This window comes from Thunnus maccoyii, chromosome 13 (assembly GCF_910596095.1).
Source record: "Thunnus maccoyii chromosome 13, fThuMac1.1, whole genome shotgun sequence".
NCBI classification, from domain to species: Eukaryota; Metazoa; Chordata; class Actinopteri; order Scombriformes; family Scombridae; genus Thunnus; species Thunnus maccoyii.
The window spans coordinates 9,837,235-9,858,128 of NC_056545.1; the positions used below are offsets into that span (position 1 = coordinate 9,837,235).

The window sequence follows — 20,894 nt, forward strand, 5'->3', positions numbered from 1 at the left end:
TAATGCTCATCAGAGGATGAACTCTTTCCACTTTGGGCTCACACTTTCCTCTTGAGACACCTTCAGGTCAAAATGTCAGCTTTGCATAAAAATAAATTCCATATGTAATGAGTAGACTGCCTGGAAATTTGGGGAACACCTTCAAAATTAAAAGTAGTGCTGAAACAAATACTTAATCTTCAACAATTTTGAGAATATATTAGATGGTTTAAGTAATTTTATCAAGCCAAAATGTCAAACGTTTGTTGTCCCCAGCTTCTCAAATGTGATGATTTCCATTTTTCTGTTTTATATGATTACAAATTTAACATTTTTCGGCTTTTGACTGACAAATCCAGCAATATGAAGACGTCAGCTTCAGCTCCGAGAACTTGTGATATGACATTTTTCACTGTTTTCTGACATTTTAACAGAGTAAAAGATTAATTAGTTGCTTCTGTACTTACAAGAGTAAAACATTCCTATACCACATACTAGCTAAATCATCAGTATGTTGTCAACTTTGTCACCTAAAATGCTGTAAAAAGAAAAAAAAAGTGTGAAGTTGGTATTTGCACAATTTGCCCAAGAGACAGTGGCACTTTTAACCACACAGACTTTATTTTGATAAAACTAGGTCACACAGTAATTTAGGTCCACTATAAATTATGACCCCATTAATGTTCCGTATACAGCCTTGTATTAATATACAATAAAGCCTAAAATGTGCTTAATTCCAGTTTGATAATCATTAAGTCTTTACCATAATTAAATCAGATATTAAAATCACACTTTCTGACATCTATCTCTTTCTCCAGGTGTTCATTTAGATAATTACTCTGTATATGGGCTCTACTGTACTTGCCCCTCTCTTCCCTATTCAGCAGCTTTAAAATGCAGTTTTCAAGGTCAAACAGGAAGGGATTCTGGACTATAACGTGAGCTAGACTGTTTTGCATTCAGTTCATCTGCCACAAACATATGACTCATCATTTGAATTATGGGCACCTTGTGTGAACAAAGAAGCACGGCAGTCTGGGGCATCGGCAGCAGCAGCAGCAGGCAGGAAAAGCTTCTGCAAAAGTGTCTATCCATAATGCTGTGAGAGGGAAAGGAGGACACTGCACACTTTTGAAGGTCATTGCACTTCCAAAAATGGGGCCTCTCCAGAGCTGAAATTAATTAAGGCGCCTGTTTTAGAGGCATCGATGTGAGCCACTGCTGGAAAGACGAGTGATTCTCTCTTCTTTACAGTCCAGTGTTGCAGAGTTACAACCCATGAACTAAAACTGACTGCAACGCTGTAAAACTGGACTGTAAGTAAAAGTCTGCTGCTGCTGCTGCTGCTGGTATCTTACTGTCAACCTGGAACGTCTCATCTTCACTGTTTCACTCATCTACTTTTAAATATTCTTTGCAATAATTAATATTAACATGCAACATTATTGCTACTGAGCCATAGTATAAACAATGTATACTATTGTGAAATACACACTAAACCTTCTACTTGTCCTCTTTTAAATGCTACTAAAATGTATCCACAGATTCTTTCCATGCTGTAAATAAAATGGTTTTAATGTTTTTTTAAATGTCAAAAGCTGAGACTATAGTGATTAAACATGTCTCAATGTTTTATGTACAGTACACATAACTTGTAACAACTTACTAAATTTTATATACAGTCCAGACAGTAAGTACTTGGACAGTTATACATATTTTGTTGCTCGGGCTCTGTGCTTCAGCACATTCAATTTAAAATAAAATAATGGGTACTACATTAAAGTGCCAACGGTTTACATCCCTTTTAATACATAGTGCCCAAAATTTAGGGGATCAAAGGAAACTTTGGGCGCTATGTGTTAAAAGGGCTATATCTCCCACACAGTTGTTTCAATATTGATGTAAACCTATCCAAGTTAAAGCTGAAACTTGGCACTTTATTGTAGTATCCATTATTTATTTCAAATTGAATGTACTGAAGCAAAGAGCCTGAAGATCAAAAACTGTGTAACTGTCCAAATGCTTACTTTCTGGACTGTATGACTATTTGTTATCACATCGAAGTTTATTTGTATAGCAACTTTCAAACACAGGGGCATTTCAAAGGTGAAAAGGTGCAAGACCTGCATCAGAACAACATTTAAAAAAACACGATAATAAGAGAAAAATGAAAGTCATTCAAAATAGAATAAAATCAGATCAGGGCAGCAAGTAACAATTATCTTTATTATCGATTTATCTGCAGATTGGTTTCTCGATTAACAGATTAGTCATTTATTCTGTAAAACTTCAGAAAAAGCCTTTAGCTGTAAGATTTGTTCAATCAAACTTTGTGTGTTCTGTTGAAGCAGCACAATAGCTTGTATCACTTGACAAGAAGGCTCTAGTAATTCCCTGTTCTGTCTGTGTGGAGTTTGCATGTTCTCTCTGTATTTGCATGGTTTGCCTCAGGGCAGCTCTACTTTCCTTCCACATCTCTGGTGAACAGGAGACTAAAACGCCTGTGATTGTGAATATGTCTCACCAGAGTCTGTCCCGTGTGTTTCCCTTCCTTCTCCCCAGTGCATGCTGGGACAATCTGAACTCACCAGTCAAATCACTGAACATCTTACTGAACATCTGTACAGTATATCCATTAAATTCTTTCAGAGCTGAATGAACGGTCTAACTGATGTGAGCAACCTTTACAGCCAAGAAAGGTTTACTATTATATTTACTATATTATATGTAAATCAACAAGACTTTTTAAGAGTCTTTTTTTTAGAGTACTTAAGCACTGTGTTTCTTTAAGCTAAATGCAATTCACAATGACAATGCTAACAAGCTTATGTTCTTAGTTTAGCGTGTTGGCATGATTAGATTAGATCAGATTCAACTTTATTGTCATTGCATGCAGTAGGTACCAGTACAACACAATGCAGTTAGTATCCAACCAGATAGTGCAAACAGTAGTGAGTGCCTTGATATAAGTAGGTGAGAGGATACACTAAACAGTACGTACAGTAGAAGGAGTCAGATGTAAAACATATGTACAGGTGAATATTGTCTATGTTGGTGTTAGATATAGATAGAGTGCAATATAAATAGGACGCACCATGTGGCAATGAGTCTATAAAGTAGCAGCAGTGGTGTGCAAAACAACCTTTATCCAAGCGGCAACCTCCAGGGCTGAAACATGAAGCCAACAGGAAGTGCCAAAAACTACAGTGTCCTCGAATGGCCACTTGAGGCTGGCGAGTGAATTCCCATAGACCCCCAGAAATTCTGATCTGATGATTATGGTGCTAGTGGAAAGGTTGAGGGATCACCAAAGTTTTACAATTCATCCTGAAGGGAACATGAATGTCTAAACTAAATTTAATGAAAATAAATCCAATAGCTGTCAATTTCACTCACAATCATAAATGCCAACCTCATGGTGGCACTAGAAGAAAAATCAGGGGATCACCAAAATCAATAGGCTTTATCCTCTGGGAACCATGAACCATGTATAACATGTCATGCCAATCGAATAGTCCAATAGTTGTTAAGATATTTCAGTCTGGACCAAAGTGGTGGACTGGACATCTCTAGAGCCATGCAGCTAGTGTGGCTGAACAACATAACTTTATTTTTAGCCAGTGATTAACTCTAAAAGCATTGAAGTGAAGACGTCAGACGCTAATGGCTGATTATGGAAAATCATCAAAAAAGAGACAGAAAATGGCTAACGAGAGGCTAACGTCTGCCTGAATCATTGAGCATTATGCTGAATATCAGGCTACCAATTAGTCATAAGGAATCAGGGGAATATTAACTATTAGCTATAATTGCAATTCATTTATCAAATAATTAAAAGCAGCTTTTTAGCCACAGTGAACCAATGTTAAAACCAATTTGGTACAATCACAGGTGTCTTTGATTGAAGATAAAGCTTAAAGCGACCACTATTATTAATGTATTAAATAAAATAACACACAAAATAAATAACACAATCGTCCAACATAAGAGGCTTCATTTAACAAATAATTTATTACACTGACATCACAGCTGGGCAAGGTCAAATCAATACATATTGTTTATTATTAGTGTTTCATTGGGTGTACTTATTGGAGAATGCTGTGTAAATCAAATACTGAAGGCTCAACAATTGCCAGTGGTGGTGGAGGGCAGTGACTGAGGATGCCCTCTGTGGTAATCCCAGTGAGACACTCTGATTAAGGGATTACTCCTGCGACTAATTTCAAAGGCTGGGATAGCCTGGACCAGAGCTATAGAAGAGGAAGTTGCATGGATAAAAAAACTAGCATGCCAAGGACGAGGATGTATAGATGTAGAACACCCAAAGCATGATGGAAAAGCACTAGACACTCTCACATTGCTTCCAGCATGGACTTCTTTGTGTCTTGAATATGGTCTTTTAAAATATTACAGGATCTGTCATTAGCAGACCCGAGTTTTTCCAAGACAGGATGCCTCAAAGTCACAGAAAAACCCTTTAAAGAGGAACGGAGGGTGCCGGGGGCCTCAAACAATTTTCAGAGGTGCTCTAGAAAGCCATACAGTAACTTCCCAGAAGCCTCAGAGGAAGTATATCTCCAGGGGGATCAAATCTCCTGGCTTCATATTGCTCTGATTAAACAGTGAAAAGCCAGTAGACAGACAGATGGTAGCATGAAAAACTAGGACTTTCAAAAATTCCATTCAAACGCTGAAGAAGCGTATGTTGACTTTCATTTAAAGCTCGGTCTGCTCACAGTAATGCTTTATCATGGGAGGGAGAGGTATCACAAGAGCAATGGATGTGTCTGATGTTGTTTTTATATACGTTAAATGTGATGAGAGCTGCAGCCATTGTTTCAGGTTCTGAAACTAGTTCAGCTCAAAAAGAGGTCACTTCGTTCTGAGACAGTCCATGTGGGACTTCAGAGGATGGTCTGATTTGTCTGCAGTAAAGTGACAAAATCGTCTAACGTTTGCTCACTGCAGATAGGATCCATTTTGAGCACTGGACTGCAGCTTTATTCTGGATCATTGCTGTGGTAATACACACATAACACATTCCTCTATGACATTGCAGTACCTTGCTATTGAAGCGCCTGCTGGGTCTTGCTGTGACCTTTGATGTTCTAATTAAAGCAGAAAGAGGAACATATTGTCACACATGCTCAAGAGCCTGCTCCATGAATACAGCTTCACCCAGCTGGTTTGAAGGCTAATGGACCTCTTTTATTAAATGAAAAGCTCGGGGCTTAAGGTGCTTACTATGAACCACAATGTCCCATAACGACGGGGACCTTTGTTGCGTGTCATTCCCTATCTGTCTCTCCCCTCATTTTCTGTCTTCTCTCACTCTAATAAAAGCCCAATACAAAAATTTCAAGGAAATACCCTCCCTCCCTCAGATCCCACTCCTCTCTGTGCAGACACCCAGACCAACAGTAGTAGTCTCTGATGCAGTGGAAAGGATGGAAACCCTTCTGAACAAGGAATATGGCCAATTGTTTACATTTGACTGAGTAAGAATGATTAATAAACCTCAATACAGTGATCAACCATGATCATCATCTATGCACATTGCACTTTTCTAACCTTTAGGTCCCTAATAAGATCCAGAAACGGATGCAGACAGCAGACACTCACACAGATCGTTACATACTCTTTGGATGTCTGCATATGTGGACGTATTCTACACGTGTGCAGTCAGTGTTCTTGTTGACATGAACCCACCACTCAGTCATAAATTTTGGGCTGTGTACAGATGTCTGTGCCCTTGCAGTAGAGAGTCTTCAAAATGATACTATCACATATTAATATATACACTATTACACAGTCTAATCAAGTCAACTAGGGTCTTGTTTTAATGCCACAGGTCTTGGGTGTGTGTGTCAATTTGTCTAATATCCGAGTAGACCAGAATGGATCTGAGCGGACTAGTATCAGCTCTGATCAGGTCGTCTTCCAAAAAATCCCTGGCTTCAATTGACACACATTCAAATGTGTCGACTTCTCTCTAGAAATACTATGTCAATTATTTTTTTCAACGGTCTCAATTGCTAAATTCACACTAACAAGAACCTCACAGGATGCTGTCATGCAATATTTCAGTAACATTACAATACCTGCCCTGTTAGTGCCATTTAGCCAGAGTAGCTAACGTTAGCCCAAGCATGCACCGTTTAGTGTTCCCAGTAGTAATTAACGTTAGGTTCAAGGTAGCGGGGTGTGTTTCCAGAGTGTCAAAGCAAAACCCCTAACTCTTTATTTGAAAGGTCTTGGCTCAGAGCAGAAAAGATGGCGCCGACCATAAGCTGCAACTCTGGACTTCAAACTAGCTCCAATGCAAACCAATGGGTGACGTCACACCTAGTTATGTCCATCTTTGTATACAGTCTATGGTAGGTGCAGAAGGTGAAAATAGGACTTTCAAGTATTTCTATAAATTAGTCAGAATTAGTTGAAGCATATAAACAAATTTAATTTTGGAATTAGTTTCTATGACTTTACATTAGTTTGTCGGACGTTATTATTATATTGCTGCTATTTTCCAATGCAGCTGCTTGTTAACTTGATCGTGTTGCTGCCAGTGTTTGTGTTTTCTCTCTCTTATTAGGGTCTGTTCATTTTGGATCTAATTATCATCGGGTTTATTTAGATTGGGTCTGACTGTGCTCGGGTCCCCTTTTTAAAAAAATTAGTATTATTCAATATTTTGGATGCGTGAAGACCTCTATCTTACGAAATGAACAGATGTGGAAATTTACATTGCATTGACCCTCACAATTATTGATGTGGAAAGAAAAATTTGGGCTTTATTCAGAATTTGAGTAACTTTTCTCCAATGCAGCCATTTTCTCATCTGAGAAACATCCTAAAAGTGACCCTCCCTACACCATTGAACAGTCTTAACATTCCTCTCTGAATAAACAATCTGAACAGTCTTCAGGGACAAGATGATTTTTGAATAATTTTAGCCTTTAATACAGTTCTTGTGGCCACAACCAAATCATAAATAATGACATTTTCTAGTGGTGCACAAGGGGGACATCAGACATGATTAATATTCCAGGGGGATGTGAATGATAAAACACACTCCTCTATAAGTAAGGCATATTAACCAGCTCCAAATTACAAGAGATGGTTCTTATGAAACAACAGAGTCCCCAAACTGCTACTCATAAAACCAATTACAGGACTGTGTGTGAATTCTTTCATTACACTCACTTTATAAAAGTCCAGTTATGAGCAGAGTGGAACATCCACAAACAGAAATGCACCTTAAAATAAAAGCTGCCTGCTTAGATGTGATTACTGGAGCACCAAAAAGTTTATTAAAAAAATAATATTTGGGGCTGATTTTGATTAAAATTGGGGTGTGAGGACAAAACTGATATGTATGTGTGCTCCGGAAAGGATTAAAATCACTTCATAAATTAATATTTCATGAGTTATTATGTATTCCACCATTAATCCGCGTCTTTATTTCATGCAGAATGTTTTCAATTGTCATCACATTTAATGCTGTGCTACTGCTTAAAATATATTCATTGCTCATAAATTAAATGGTCTTTATTCTGCACAGAATGCTCCATGTTTGTACAGATGAAAAAATCACTCATTTTGAATATGTGTGAAAACAGTCCCTGGAGTGTAGGAGTGATAAGAGTGTGTAGGCAGGTGGACATTAATGCTGCTACATGCTCCTGTATTGGCAGTGTTTCCTCTCTCCTGTGCAGCATCCTACTTCTGCAGGACGGCCTGAGGGAAGTCCTCATTAATAAAGCCCTTGAGGAATTTGCTTGTTTGAAACAAAGCAAGCTTGTCCTTGAACCAGAGGACAAGGTTTGCCCAGTCAGAAGCAGAGGTATGCCAATCACTGATTGTTGATGTGGTTGATATTGAGTTTAATAAAACAGTGTAACAGGGCGAACGCTGTCAGTGAAGGCAAGTCAAAGTAATTCTAAATGTATTTTTGTCAAATTATAATAATTAAATTAATCATTATTATATTAGTTTATTACTAAAATGAAGTAAAAATGTGATATAGCAGAAAGGAGCAGGCTGGTTAATGTTTATTTGATTGACTAAGCTAAGCGACCAGAGTCTGAGACACAGCGTTAACTAACTTGCACTAATAACTGTAGCCGATGACTGACAGTGTTTTGGTAGCAGTAATGTTGAAGACCACTTAGCATCTAAATCAACCAACTGCTGTTAATACCTGCAGGTACATTTTTAAGATGTTCGATGTATTACAGCTAATTAGCTAATGATTAGCTAATTAGCTAGCTGATGTTAGCAGCACAATTTACCCCACTGTATATTTGTTTGGAAGCTAATTGGAAGCTAAGCAAGCCAAGTTGCAACACAAGATGTGTGTCCAGACTTGTACATACATGTAAGAAGGAGACATTAGTTAGAAAGCTCATGTGGGTCACGTTCAAAGAATGTGAAGAGCGTGTTTTCAGATTTTAGATGTAGCACGACTGCATTAAAAGTCCATGAAAAGACACGAGCGGACGCAAACAGAACACAGAGACTTTCTTTACAGTATGTACTGTATGTAAATGTATTTTCTTTTTTTTGCAATACTTATAGATCATGAACATATACAGTGCACAAAATAGCACACTTAAATTAAATTAATCATGAGTAAACATGTATTTAAGTACACTGAGTATAATTAAATTAAATTCAGTTTAATATACTTTTTTTTACTTGGGTTAGATTTTTTTGTGAAACACATTGTATTGCATCCATCTGTATGAAATGTGCTACATGAATATTATTATTTTATTTATTTAAATGAACCAAATACAGAAATAGAAGAGCTAACTTCTCTGCTATGCGTCAAACCAAAGAGGTTCAGTAGGTGTAATGGCAGAAACAATGCAACTATGCAACACAAGGTTTTGTCAGATAAATATGAAAAGGTGTGTAATAGTGTTCGGGATTAACCCATAACTATTAAATTAATTTCAAATTCAGTGCAGCAGATATTGCTTACTACCAATAAAATGTGATAAATGTTTATTTGAATACCTTAAATGAATTCATCATTTACTGAATTCATTGCCACGTTTGCTTGTTTTCACAATCAGTGATAAAATAAATTGTCACACTTGTATTTTCCACAAGGATGGTAACATGACTCAGTTTCTTCCAGTTGGAAGCTCATATTTCCCGCAGACTCAACATGAGGTGAACATGGGCGTGACTGAACAGCTGTGAGCCGCTGTCCATGGTGCTGAACTGACAGCCACACTTGTCACTACTGTCACCTGGGTACCACTTGTCCACAGTAATAGTAGCAATGACAGTAGAATAAGTTCACCTGCTGTTTCCAAACAGGCCAGCACGACTAATTAATGTTTTACCACTTTACCCCTGTGAGAATCTCGAATGCAACATGTAGGAAGTGAAGAACAGGCTCACCAGTCTCTCTGACAAGGACGGGGTGAAAAGGTGGTTATGCATTTAATAACCTACACAGACCAGCAGGGAAGCTAACCAACCACATCCTAAACAGTAACCATCATGGCTGAAGCTGGATCAATACTATTAGAAATCACATGCTCGATCGAAAAAAGTTCCATAGTGATCCGTTCAAAAGGCACCAAATTCACATAGGTCTTGGTCTTAATAGATTATATAAAGTCTAACATAAAAACCAATACACAGATAGTGGCCTTGACTCATTCAGGGCAGGGATGATGTATAATCTTTAAAAAAATCAATATATCAGTACAATCTTGTTTATAATCAGTATTTTCTTAAAGTCAAAACAGTTTGTACATTGTACATCTTCAAGTTTCTACAACCAAGAAGTCAAGTTGCCCTCGATTCAACCCTCCTTGGATAACCATGACCTCAATGACTGAGAATCTTCACACACAGTTCGTACATTAACTTTTTAAATTCAAACAACTTACATCATACATTACACCACTAAAGCCTTATCCATGAGCATTGCTTAATAATTTGCAAAAATATCCATCATGGAAATCCACCGGTAACTGCCTCGCATCGACAGTGTTAAAGTTAAAGATGACTGTCTCTGAATTATCCTGTTGGCAGCTGTAAGTGTCCCTGTGGCTGCTGAGGTAATGTTATACTTTTACAGGCTGACAGAACATTTTGTAGCTCATACGCCCCAAAGACTCCACAAGTCCCAATTCAAAGATATAAAGGTGTTAAATATTTAAAGCTTAAAATATTTAAAGCTTAAAATATTGATATGATGGGTTTAATTGTGAACTTTTGACTTCTACTACCTCCCTTTTCAATCCCATGAAGTGGGTAAGGCAGCCTCACACAAAGCTACATAAATAATCTATCTAATGTCACCAGACAACAGTTTCATTTTGTAGTTTGGCGTTCTCACAAAATAACAGCCAACTGACAAAAAACAAGAAGCCTAATAATTATAATAACCTAATAATAATATCTTAATATAATAATATCTTATACTGAATGTAACAAACATGATCACCATGTTGAAGCCATTTTAGAAAAATAACAGTAAGTGATCTACCGCTGCAACTATTATTTTCATCAATTAATCTGCAGTTTATTTTCTTTAATAAAAGAAAATTAATAGTTTTGTCAATCAAAAATTCCCATTACAACTGCCCACACCCTTTAAATTTCTTGTTTTGTACAATCAATCAGTTATTAAAATAGTTGCAGAATAATTGTCTGTCAATCAACTAATTAGTTAATCAACTTATTGTTTCAGCTCTGAACTCTTAAAATTCATGAGCTTAACATTACATTTAGATTCAATTTTGACATTGATGTCATCAAATTAGCAAGTTGAATGTGTATTTAAGCATGAAAAACAATCAAGAATAAATAAATAAAAATAATAATAAGAATACATTCAAGTGCTTTCCAAGATACTCAAAGACGCTTTACACAATTATTGATATCAAGAACAATATTGTTTTTGATAACTATCATTAAATCAATAATTGGTGCCAGTGTTAGTCTCACATAATGCAGTCACTTTGAACAAATGAAGGCCGGCCGCAAATAAATGGAAGTAAAAAAAAAAGGGGGGACGAGAACAAAACCACCTGTTCTGTAAAACTGTGGTAAGATGGTTGTCATGATGTCATAACGTCCACAGTCATTAGTGATGTTGCAGTTTTACAGTCTGCGTATCTTCTAATACATCCGTCACCAGCAGCTTCTCCAACACCGCCTACTCCTCTAATTGTGTGAGTGTGAGTGTGTGTGTGTGTGTGTGTGCGTGTGTGTGCACATTTGAGCGTGTCATGTGTGCAGGAGGAAGCCGGATCTACCCCCTGGTTCTTTACAGCTGTGGGAGACATTTCTGTTTAATGAGGTCTAAAAAGGCTCTCCCCTCAATTACTATCTATCAGCTCTCAGTGTGTGTGTGTGTGTGTGTGTGTGTGTGTGTGTGTGTGTGTGTGTGTGTGTGTGTGTGTGTGTGTGTGTGTGTGTTGAGGGTCATTTATCTCCCCCGCTCACTCCTCTTCAAGTCATCATCAATTCATCAGCAGTCAGTAAAAACAGTCAGAGATGTCAAACGACTGCCAAGAGTCTTAATTCTAGAGGAACAAATAGTGCATTTGATTTATTGTATATTTAATCTCCAGAATGACCATTTAGCAGATAGGGAACAGATTAAAGGTGACAAGAAGTGAGGGGAGGAAAATGGGGGATGAAATGTAACAAAGGTCCCTCGCCAGACTCAAACCAGGGACATTGCAACTTCATGGTCAATGTCTTAACCGCCTCGGCCACAAGGATGTTAAATTGTTGTTAAATACACTTTAAGGTGCTCTGTGGGGTTTTCTTATAAACAGACAAAAGTTTCAAGTCAAAAAACTCCTTATTTAACTCATACTGACCCTTTATGCAGCCCCTCAGTTCAGCCTCTGTCTGAAACAGGACATTTTAGCACCTGTCTCTTTAAGGCCCCCCCCACCCAATGAGCCCACTCTGTTCTGATTGGTCGACTCTCGGAAGCTGACTTACGTCGGCTACAGAGGCCATGTCAACAATCTACGCAACAAGCTTCACTACTTTTTTTTGTTCTTTACTCGAAATGTCAACTTCTTAAATACATCCGTACATGTTCAAACTGGAATCCAATCCGAAATATGCGAGTGGACAACACAAACAAAACATGGAAACCTTAGCAACAAAGCCCACAGAACAGACAGCCGTTTGAGGGCATGTGCAACGAGCCGACGTCACTTTGTCGTCAAGGGAGAAAAAAACTGCAAATGAAGCGTTCAGAGCAGGTTGAAGCCCTTGTTCTGACTTGCAGGGAGCCTCAAGTTTAGGAACTTTGATTGTGTTTAACATAGATATCTGACATCATAACAGTATATAAATAACGGAAAATCACAAAAAGCATAATATGACACCTTTAACTTGCATATGTCTGCTTGTTTTATTCACACAGCAGCGCAACTTAGGTCGTACTTGAGAGTAAACTCTTCACACGTCACTTTCCAAATCACAGTGTATTTAAGGGGAGTAGACTGCATCCTCTTTTTTTCAGATGTGATTCCCAGCTGCCTGGTAGAAAATGGATTAAAACCTAACTGGCGTCATTTTAAACACACACAAACACACACATAAGCTCTGTCTACACCCCCAAACTCGTTCTAACATACCAAGTGCTTCACCCGCCCCTTATTAACACACTCACACATACAGAGGGGATCTCTCTTCTTGCAGAAGTCTATTATTAGCTGTTCAACCCAGAGACAAACTAATGACACTTCAGGATGAATCACCAGAGCTGCTGCCTCCAACTATCATTACACTCACCGCACAGCTACAGTAGACAGCCATGTAGGATGCTGGCGACCACACAAGCCGACACACACATACCATCAGTCTGCTTCGAGACCTGCAGCAGGTTTTGCCAGAAAACACGTATCCACGTACCACTGAGGCCCACGTGTCTGCAGGATTTCATTCCAACACGAACAAAACCTGATTCAACTAACGCCTCTTAAACTGACACTTAACCTCAGACAACCAGCATCACTGCCCCGCCTGACTACTGCTGGGTATCGAACCTCATTAGTTTTTTTTGGTACCAACCAAAATGTACTGAAAGCTGACATCGATTAAGTGGTCACATTCATAATCTTGTGCATTTATTCTTTGATGAGATATGTGCTGATCGGAACAGAAAAATTAACAACAGAAAATTAATCGTTTTAGTCACCCCTTAAGCAAAAATGCCAGATATTTGGTGCTTCCACCTTCTCAAATGCGAAGATTTGTTACTTTTCTCTGGTTTATATAAGTGTACATTGAATATCTTTGGGTCTTTGACTGTTAGACGATACCTTGGGCTGTGGAGAATTACAACTATTATATCTATATGAAATCACTAATTATCTGACATTTTATAAACAGTTATTTGAGACAACAATCAGTAGATTAAATGATAATAAATATTCATTAGTTACATCCACAAATGGTTGACAAATTTAAATAATTTCACAGTATTAATCATCATGTTGCCCAACTCTATTGAGCAATAAGCAACACAAGCAAACAGCAAAACAACACAGTGACTGCAAATTTAAAAAAAACAGGAACCTGCTGTTATCAAACTGCCACATATAAAGAGACCTGATTGAAACATGGCTAGCCTTCTGCTTTATTCAGACAGACTACAAAACACCATCATTATTCTCTGCAAGGACGCCTGAGTTGTTACTATGACAACTGATGTATACAATGTAAAGAGGTGTAAAACAAACACACGGACTAGACCTTGGCACATGTATGTTTTCACTGCAGACTGTGAGCTCAAATTCACGGAGAACTCAGCTTCACCCGGCAGCAGACGACGTTAATAGTGATACATGAGATCGTGTATCAGCTCTCAATGAGAATTGATACATGATCTGTGTTTCTTGTAACTCCTCTCATCAGGAAAAGGAGTCTGCACGTTTGACTGCGACCACAAAATTGTAGCAGCTCATTTTAGTCATTAAAATACTCAGACAGCATTGAAATCTATGAGTTCAGCTGCTGAAGTAATGGGACCAAAGCCTGTCTTCCATGTTGAGCTGTGAGTGGGAAGTTGGAATGAAATGTGCTGTAAATATTAATGATCCTCACAAGATGATTCCTCACGATTTTGGAGACACTCTGACATTTCCTCTAGCACCCATATTGGGTAAAAGTTTCCCACACTCATTCACAGTCGGCAGAACACTCAGATTTGTTAAGCCGCCACACTAACAAATCACTTATTAATTTTATCTTTCCGTCTGCTCTGCCTATGATAGAGCGTTATCGCTTTATTCAAGATTTGCTGTATCGAAATAAGGACTCCAGCTTACGTAAGCGGATGACGGAACAGTTTTAATTGAAATAATGCAAAACTAAGAGTCACCATCATGAAATCAAAGAATTTAAAATAGAAATGTCTCCCTTTTGGTGTGAGATTTTTTCTCAAAGGAGAACACAGGACAAATGATTTACAGAGCGGATGAATGCTGTAGCAGACAAAAAAGGCTGTTTAATCTCTGAGTGAAAGGGCCTTCAGTTTTTGGAGTAAGTAGCTCTTGAAGTACAGTAGGATACAGCTGTTAACTGAATGTGTCAGATACATTTTTATTAATATTTCATATGTTATGCTGCTCATCTAATTTTCAAGTTGTGTTTCTGCTTTCTAAGCCAAAATAAGATGATTATATATCTTTGAGCTGTAGTTTTATTCTTTATAGTTAAAGAATAAAATTGATTCAATAGGTAGCTCGAAAACTCTGTCGGCTCTGCACATAAAACAGCAAAAATGAGCACCTTGACCTTGAAATCATCTGGAGGTACTAGCTCCTGGTAGTGTCTCCTAAGATAAACTTCCACTTGGAGAGGAGCCAACCAGTGATTCATAGACTCCAACAGGCTCCAACAGGCCAAATGTACTGTATAAGACACCGCCTCGGGGCAGAAGAGAGAGAAAGAGGGATATTTCACAGAGCAAGCTAAGGCAGTGAGCTAGAGTTATTTTGGTAAGTTTGGCTAGTAGCCGTTTCACAAAGCCAGATTGGACGGACTCTCAGCCAAACCTGGTCAGGAGCAGGAGCAACATTTACTGTACATGAGGAATCACACACCAACTTAACTGCTCTAATGAGCTTTGGAGAGCTGTCCACTAAAAAACAAACAAAAAAACCAAATAAACCCAGTCATCATGTAATCACACGTTTTTAACTTGTTTCTATCAGCTTTGCTCAACATCAGAAGGTTTGTAGTTGAGAGAGAGAGTCCACATTGTAATTAAAAGACATATTATTGGATGTTTGTAGAAAAAGCAGTGGTAGAAAATATGTAAGTACATACATATTGTCATAAAATGTATTTAAAATATCAAAGTAAAAGTATTTATTGGGATAGATGGCCCCTTTCATGATGTTATATAGTAGCGGATTAGGGCTGCAATTTACAATTATTTTCATTATCGATTAATCTGTCAAATATTTTCTTGATTAATCTACAGAAAATGGTGAAAATTGTTAATTAAGTGCTTCCCAAAGAGGTCTTCTTTGGAAAAGATAAAGTTTTCCCAAGATTATGTCCTCAAATCTCTTGTTTTCTCTTGTAAAAATGACTTAAAATGATTAGTCAATTATCAAAATAGTTGGCAATTAATTTAATAGTTGATACCTGATCGATTAATCGTTGCAACTCTAATCAACAGTACAATGGGAGGGGAAGGTAAGCCGTGCGAAATGTCACCAACCAAACAAATGGGACATTGTGACAAAGGCAATATGAACTTGTAGTGAACTATTGCTAATTTGGATGTGGTAAAACATGTGACCACTTCCTATTCTCCAGTTTCTTGTGCCATCAGTGGAAACACCTGACGGCACTACTGTCTGCTTGTGAGCCATCCTGCCACCAACATATGCTCTCCAATCCTGCTAAAGTACATTGTTGAAGGACTGTTCATAATTTTTCTTAAAACAACAGTCAGGTGCCCAAATGAACATTGAAACATGTTTTTCTTGCTGTAATCATTCCTCCTGTTCATACTGACCGTTAGAGGATCCCTTCATAATGTACTTACAATGGAAGTGATGGGGGACAAAATCCACAGTCCTCCTTCTGTGCAAAAATGGATTTAAAAGTTTATCTGAAGCTAATATTAAGCTTCAGATCATTCAAATTAGTCAAATCAAGTAGATATCTTTCAACGTTACAGTCTTTTTAGTGCCAAAGTTCCTCTTTTTGTTACTATACTTCCACCACAGCTCAACAGGGAAACATAAAGTGGGAAATTGATGCTAAAAAGACTGTAAATGTGGCAGATATCCACTTAATATGACTAACTCAGACTGCTGAAGCCTCATATAAGCTTCAGATAAACTTTTAAATGCATTTTTGCACAAATTGACTGTGTGGACACTGGGGATTTTGGCCCCCATAACTTACAGTGACAGCACAATTGAAGGGGATCTCTTAATAGCCAGTATGAACAGGAGGAATGATTAGAGCGAGGAAAACCAAGACAAGCATAATATGCGTAAAGGGTCTGAGACATGTGCAAACTGGCCACTCAATAAAGTCATTTTCAGACATACATGCAGGCAGTCCCCTTGCCATTAGGTGCCCTAGATGAGTCCTTCCACCCTGCTCTTCCCAGCACAGTTTCTGCACCTATTTTGGATTCTAAACCAGGCCAGGCGCAGAGCTCTCTCAGCCCGACTCGTCTCAGTTTTACTGTTTCTGACCAAGTGGAAACAACCATGGCTTGAAATTGAAGTCAGTGCGGAAGTCCCTTAAAGTGCATTACCACTGACTGTCGCTAGATGCTGGCTCCAATAGACTCCAGAAACTTCAAGAGGCATCAACTTCTCTTATGAAATACTAAGTCAATCATTTTTGTCAACAAGTCATTATGGTCTCAATCTCTAAATTCAGGCCCTCTAATAAGTGTGCTGGTGTTTTTTTTTTTTAAATTAATAAGATATAAAGACAAATAGCTTTGACATCTGCAGTGTGGGTGTTGATTGACAGCTGTGATTGACAGTTCACTCCCCAGCTCTGGGACTATTGTCGCAATATTTCGATAAGTTTAATGTTACTTGATAATGATATCTGCCATGTCAGTTAGCAAATGTTGGTATAAGTCTGCACCGCACAGTGTTCTCGGTAAGTTAGCGTTGCGTTGGAATGTCCTGGCTCCAAGCGGAAAATATGGCGCTGACCATAAGCAGGAACTCTGGAGCCCAATCCCAATTTTCCCTTTCTAAAGCCTAAACCCTGAACCCTCACGGACTTAATTGACATCACCTGGTAAGTGCTTGAGTGCAAGAGGCTGCGAGGGCTAGAAATGGTATAAGATCATTTTGGGGGGGTTTTTACACTTCCAAGCCTCCCCTGGTAACCCTGTATTTAACAGCCACAGCGCTATGAACTGTGGGTAGTTCTTGCAGGCAAAGTCTGCAGAAATGCGGATTTACAGAAAGTGTGCATAAAGGGTTCAAAAAGTCTGCGGGAGAGACCTCATGCATTTGACAATTATATATATATATCTATATACAGTCTATATTTATTTATATACAGTCTTTATATACAGATTAAATTTTACAGTCTCAAACACTCAATTCTGAAGGATTTCATTCAGGGGCTGTCAAATAAAATTATACATAAATATGGTATCATTTCTCATTTTTCAGTATGGATTCAGTTGTCAAAACACATCTGATGTTTCCTCTCGGTGAAAATGTCTTCTTTCCTTTGGAGCCCCCTTTTGAATAAGATTTGGGTGAAAACAACACTGACTGATCTGCAAAATGAAAACTGCAAACAGCAGCTACAATTATCACCCCCTCCCCCCTAAAAAAAAAAGCAGCATTTTCAGTTTGTGACAACTGCACCTGCCTTTTTTATTTAAGAGCGCAACGATCAGTCTGACGACTGAGGCTAATAACGTAACCGGTGGGGTTATTTTTAGCCTACATGAAGATGCGCTCAGCAGTGATGGCGATGGCTTCCTCCCCCTCCTACACCATAATGACGTCGTGCTGTTACGCAAAACCAGGGGTTCACCTTTTTTGTAGACCTCCAGCGCTGTCACTGCCGGCGCAAGATTTGTGCACAGATATAATACAGTGTAAGACAAGTGGAGGCAGCTTTTTCAGTTTAAGCTTTAATTAAGCAAATGTTTCTCTAATATAAACTTGATGTTGGACACACCCAGCATGGTATGAGGTAGTGGGCATCCCGGCTCATCTGATCCGGACCCAGCCGAGGTCACAGCCCGCTCACCTCAACACAGCTCCGCACACACAAAAAAAACCCCACACGGACATTTATCCGCTATAGTGAGTTCATTGGATGCACTAACGCACGGAAATAACAACATGCCATGACAGAAAAGAGGACACTTAACTATTTGTAGAGGAACTGGAGACACAGGTCGAGGCATTCCCCCTCCACCTCGTCCTCGGTCACCAGGTCCGACAAGGGGCGCGTCGGCACCGGGTCGCTCTCCTGCAGAGGCATTCTCATCTCCCGGAGGAAGAGCTCCAGGAACCGTCGGAAGGTTTTCTCCTCTGCTGCAGAGCCGGCCATCATTTCTCATTCCTGGACAGACAGAGACAGCTCCGCCCGTCAGTACACTAACTTGCCGGGCAAAGAGAGAAGAGAGTCAGAAGTGGAGTAGCTGGGCTGTCAGTGCGCAACCGGACTACCTGAATGAGTGTGGACTACCGGAGGAGCGGGGCTGTCGGCGACCGGTGCGTCTGAGAGCAGCAGACCGGGCTGGAGGAGCGGATATACTACTGAGGCTGGACTGAGCCCCCATTCAGAGCAGAGCAGAGCGGGAGCGCGCACCGCGTTATCAGGGATTTCGGATGATCAGAGGGCGGTGACGTCAGAGAGGACGGTTCACATTTAGGTCATGAACGCGCACGCAGCACAGCCTCCGCTCCTCTGACGTCAGAGAGCTTTTTGGAGACACGATGAAGATGAAGATGAAGATGGTTTTCAGCACTACTTCACCAGAATTATACATATAAAAACTATATAAATACAAACTAATAATGAATCATAAGGGAAATAATCCAGATGGGCACAGTTAGCATTTGTTTAGAATAATCTGTATATTGGGATAGACTGGAAAAAACAAGGTTATTACTCAGGATTTTTTGTCTGTTTGTTTTTTGTTTCAAATAAGGTGCAAGAGGTGTCTGAAAATAATGCACAGGTGTTGTCCAGTTATTGTAAAATGCAGGCTAAATGTTGACCCTCTTGGTTCCTTCTGTCACCACACAGATGAAATGATAACTCAGCTTTTTTTGGGACTGTACCTTTAGTCAGACTTTTTGGTAGGCTGTGACCTTTTTTTTTTCTTTTTTTTTTTTACCAAAAATTAGATACTCAACTCAGCTCAGGGTTTGTTTGTTTTTTGCTGATGAAATGCCTGTCAAGAAAACGTGTCTGTAAATCTGCAAAAAGAAAAACATTTATATCCATTGATGAATTTCAGGGCATCATAAAGAATGTGGTGATGGAGGGATGAAGTTGTGTTTGAATAGCTGTTCCTCTGTTTTATTGTGAATTTTTGTTTATCACGATGTCTATGTTGCATTTTGATTTTGTACAGCTGCTACCTTGACCAGGTCTCTCTTGTAAAAGAGATTTTTGATCTTAATGGGACTTCCTGGTAAAAATAAAGGTAAAATAATAATCTTATTTCTTTATTAGCAAAATTTCACATACACGCCAGTAAACCCAACCTTACTGTCGCTTCATGTCCTAATTAAAGTCCTACCTGGACACACTTGAAATACTGCACAAACTCTACAGCTCTGAAAACTGGAGCCTTATGTAACAAATTTGATTATTTTATTGTGTTTATTTTTTCTTTTGCGTTTTCTTTCTTTATTGATGTAATATTATCTGTGTACTATCTTGAGCATACATTGCCTTGTTACTGTTGCTGAAACAGTAAACCTGTTGTAAGTTCAATTTTGTCAATAAAGTTATAAATAAAATAAAAAGATGGTTTTCAGCTTTGCAGGTTCTGAGAAATTCTCATGATGTCACAAGTCAGTCATCAGATTAGAGAAGGAATACCTTCGTTGGTGATTTGGATGTCTTAAAATTTTGTAATAAACATATCTGGAGTATCCTTGTAGATAATAATATTGCCACATTGCAAATGTTCTGGTTTTCTATTTATGGTGACTTGAATTGGAAAAAGGCTGATGGAGAATATCAGATAAATATCATATTAAATTAGATTTTTACAGGGAATATATCCCATAAAGCACATTCTGGGCAGGTTTAAACTGAATATTAATTATTCCTGTGATTTCTGTGGTCTAAACAAGGAACGCATTTTCATTGATTTTTCCATTTTATGTATTTGAAAATATTTTGGATTGATATGCAAAACTTTCTATCTAGAAAAACTGGTCAAATGGTCACGCTTTATGGAAGTGATATTTTAATTTATTTTAAAAAATAACTAAGTGGACAAGAAAAGTAGCTTTTTAGTCCAACTGTTTATAATCTTTGGCAAATTCCACTTACATAAAATGAAATGGACCAATCGAAAACTGAACTTTACCTACCTACCTAAATAAAAAAAGCAACAAAGACCCAAACAACTTTTAAAACATACAATATTATTTTAAAAACTAATGATACTTAATTATTCATGCACAATCCCCCTTACCAAATTTCTGATATTTTGTTTGCTCTGTTTGTTTTTCATACTTGTTTATATGTTACTGTTTTTTGAATATGACTGTTATCAATAAAGTTGTCTGGAATAACTGAGTACACGCTGTGAATGTAGTCATTATAGCTCCCACTTATTGTATTGATTTAATAAATGCATATGCTTTATTGCAGTGGGAAGATATTTATGGCAACTGGTCACATGACCAGTCTTTTCTAAAGGCTTTTAG

General features: G+C 38.4%; 1 protein-coding gene across 2 annotated transcripts in view; it reads right to left on the minus strand.

The window, feature by feature from the left end:
* Window positions 1-20,608, minus strand: part of ppm1e (protein phosphatase, Mg2+/Mn2+ dependent, 1E) — a 43,108-nt gene extending 22,500 nt beyond the window's left edge. The window contains exons 1-2 of one of the 2 annotated variants that reach the window (XM_042431151.1): window positions 18,688-20,608; window positions 18,368-18,596 (exon numbers count right to left, since the gene is read on the minus strand). In XM_042431151.1, the coding sequence (XP_042287085.1) occupies window positions 18,368-18,552 (185 nt within the window). In that variant the 5' untranslated portion in view covers window positions 18,553-18,596; window positions 18,688-20,608. Of the gene's footprint in view, window positions 1-18,367; window positions 18,597-18,668 lie in introns of both variants that reach the window. The other variant, XM_042431150.1, reaches the window with a different exon arrangement.
* Window positions 20,609-20,894: the final 286 nt, after the last annotated feature.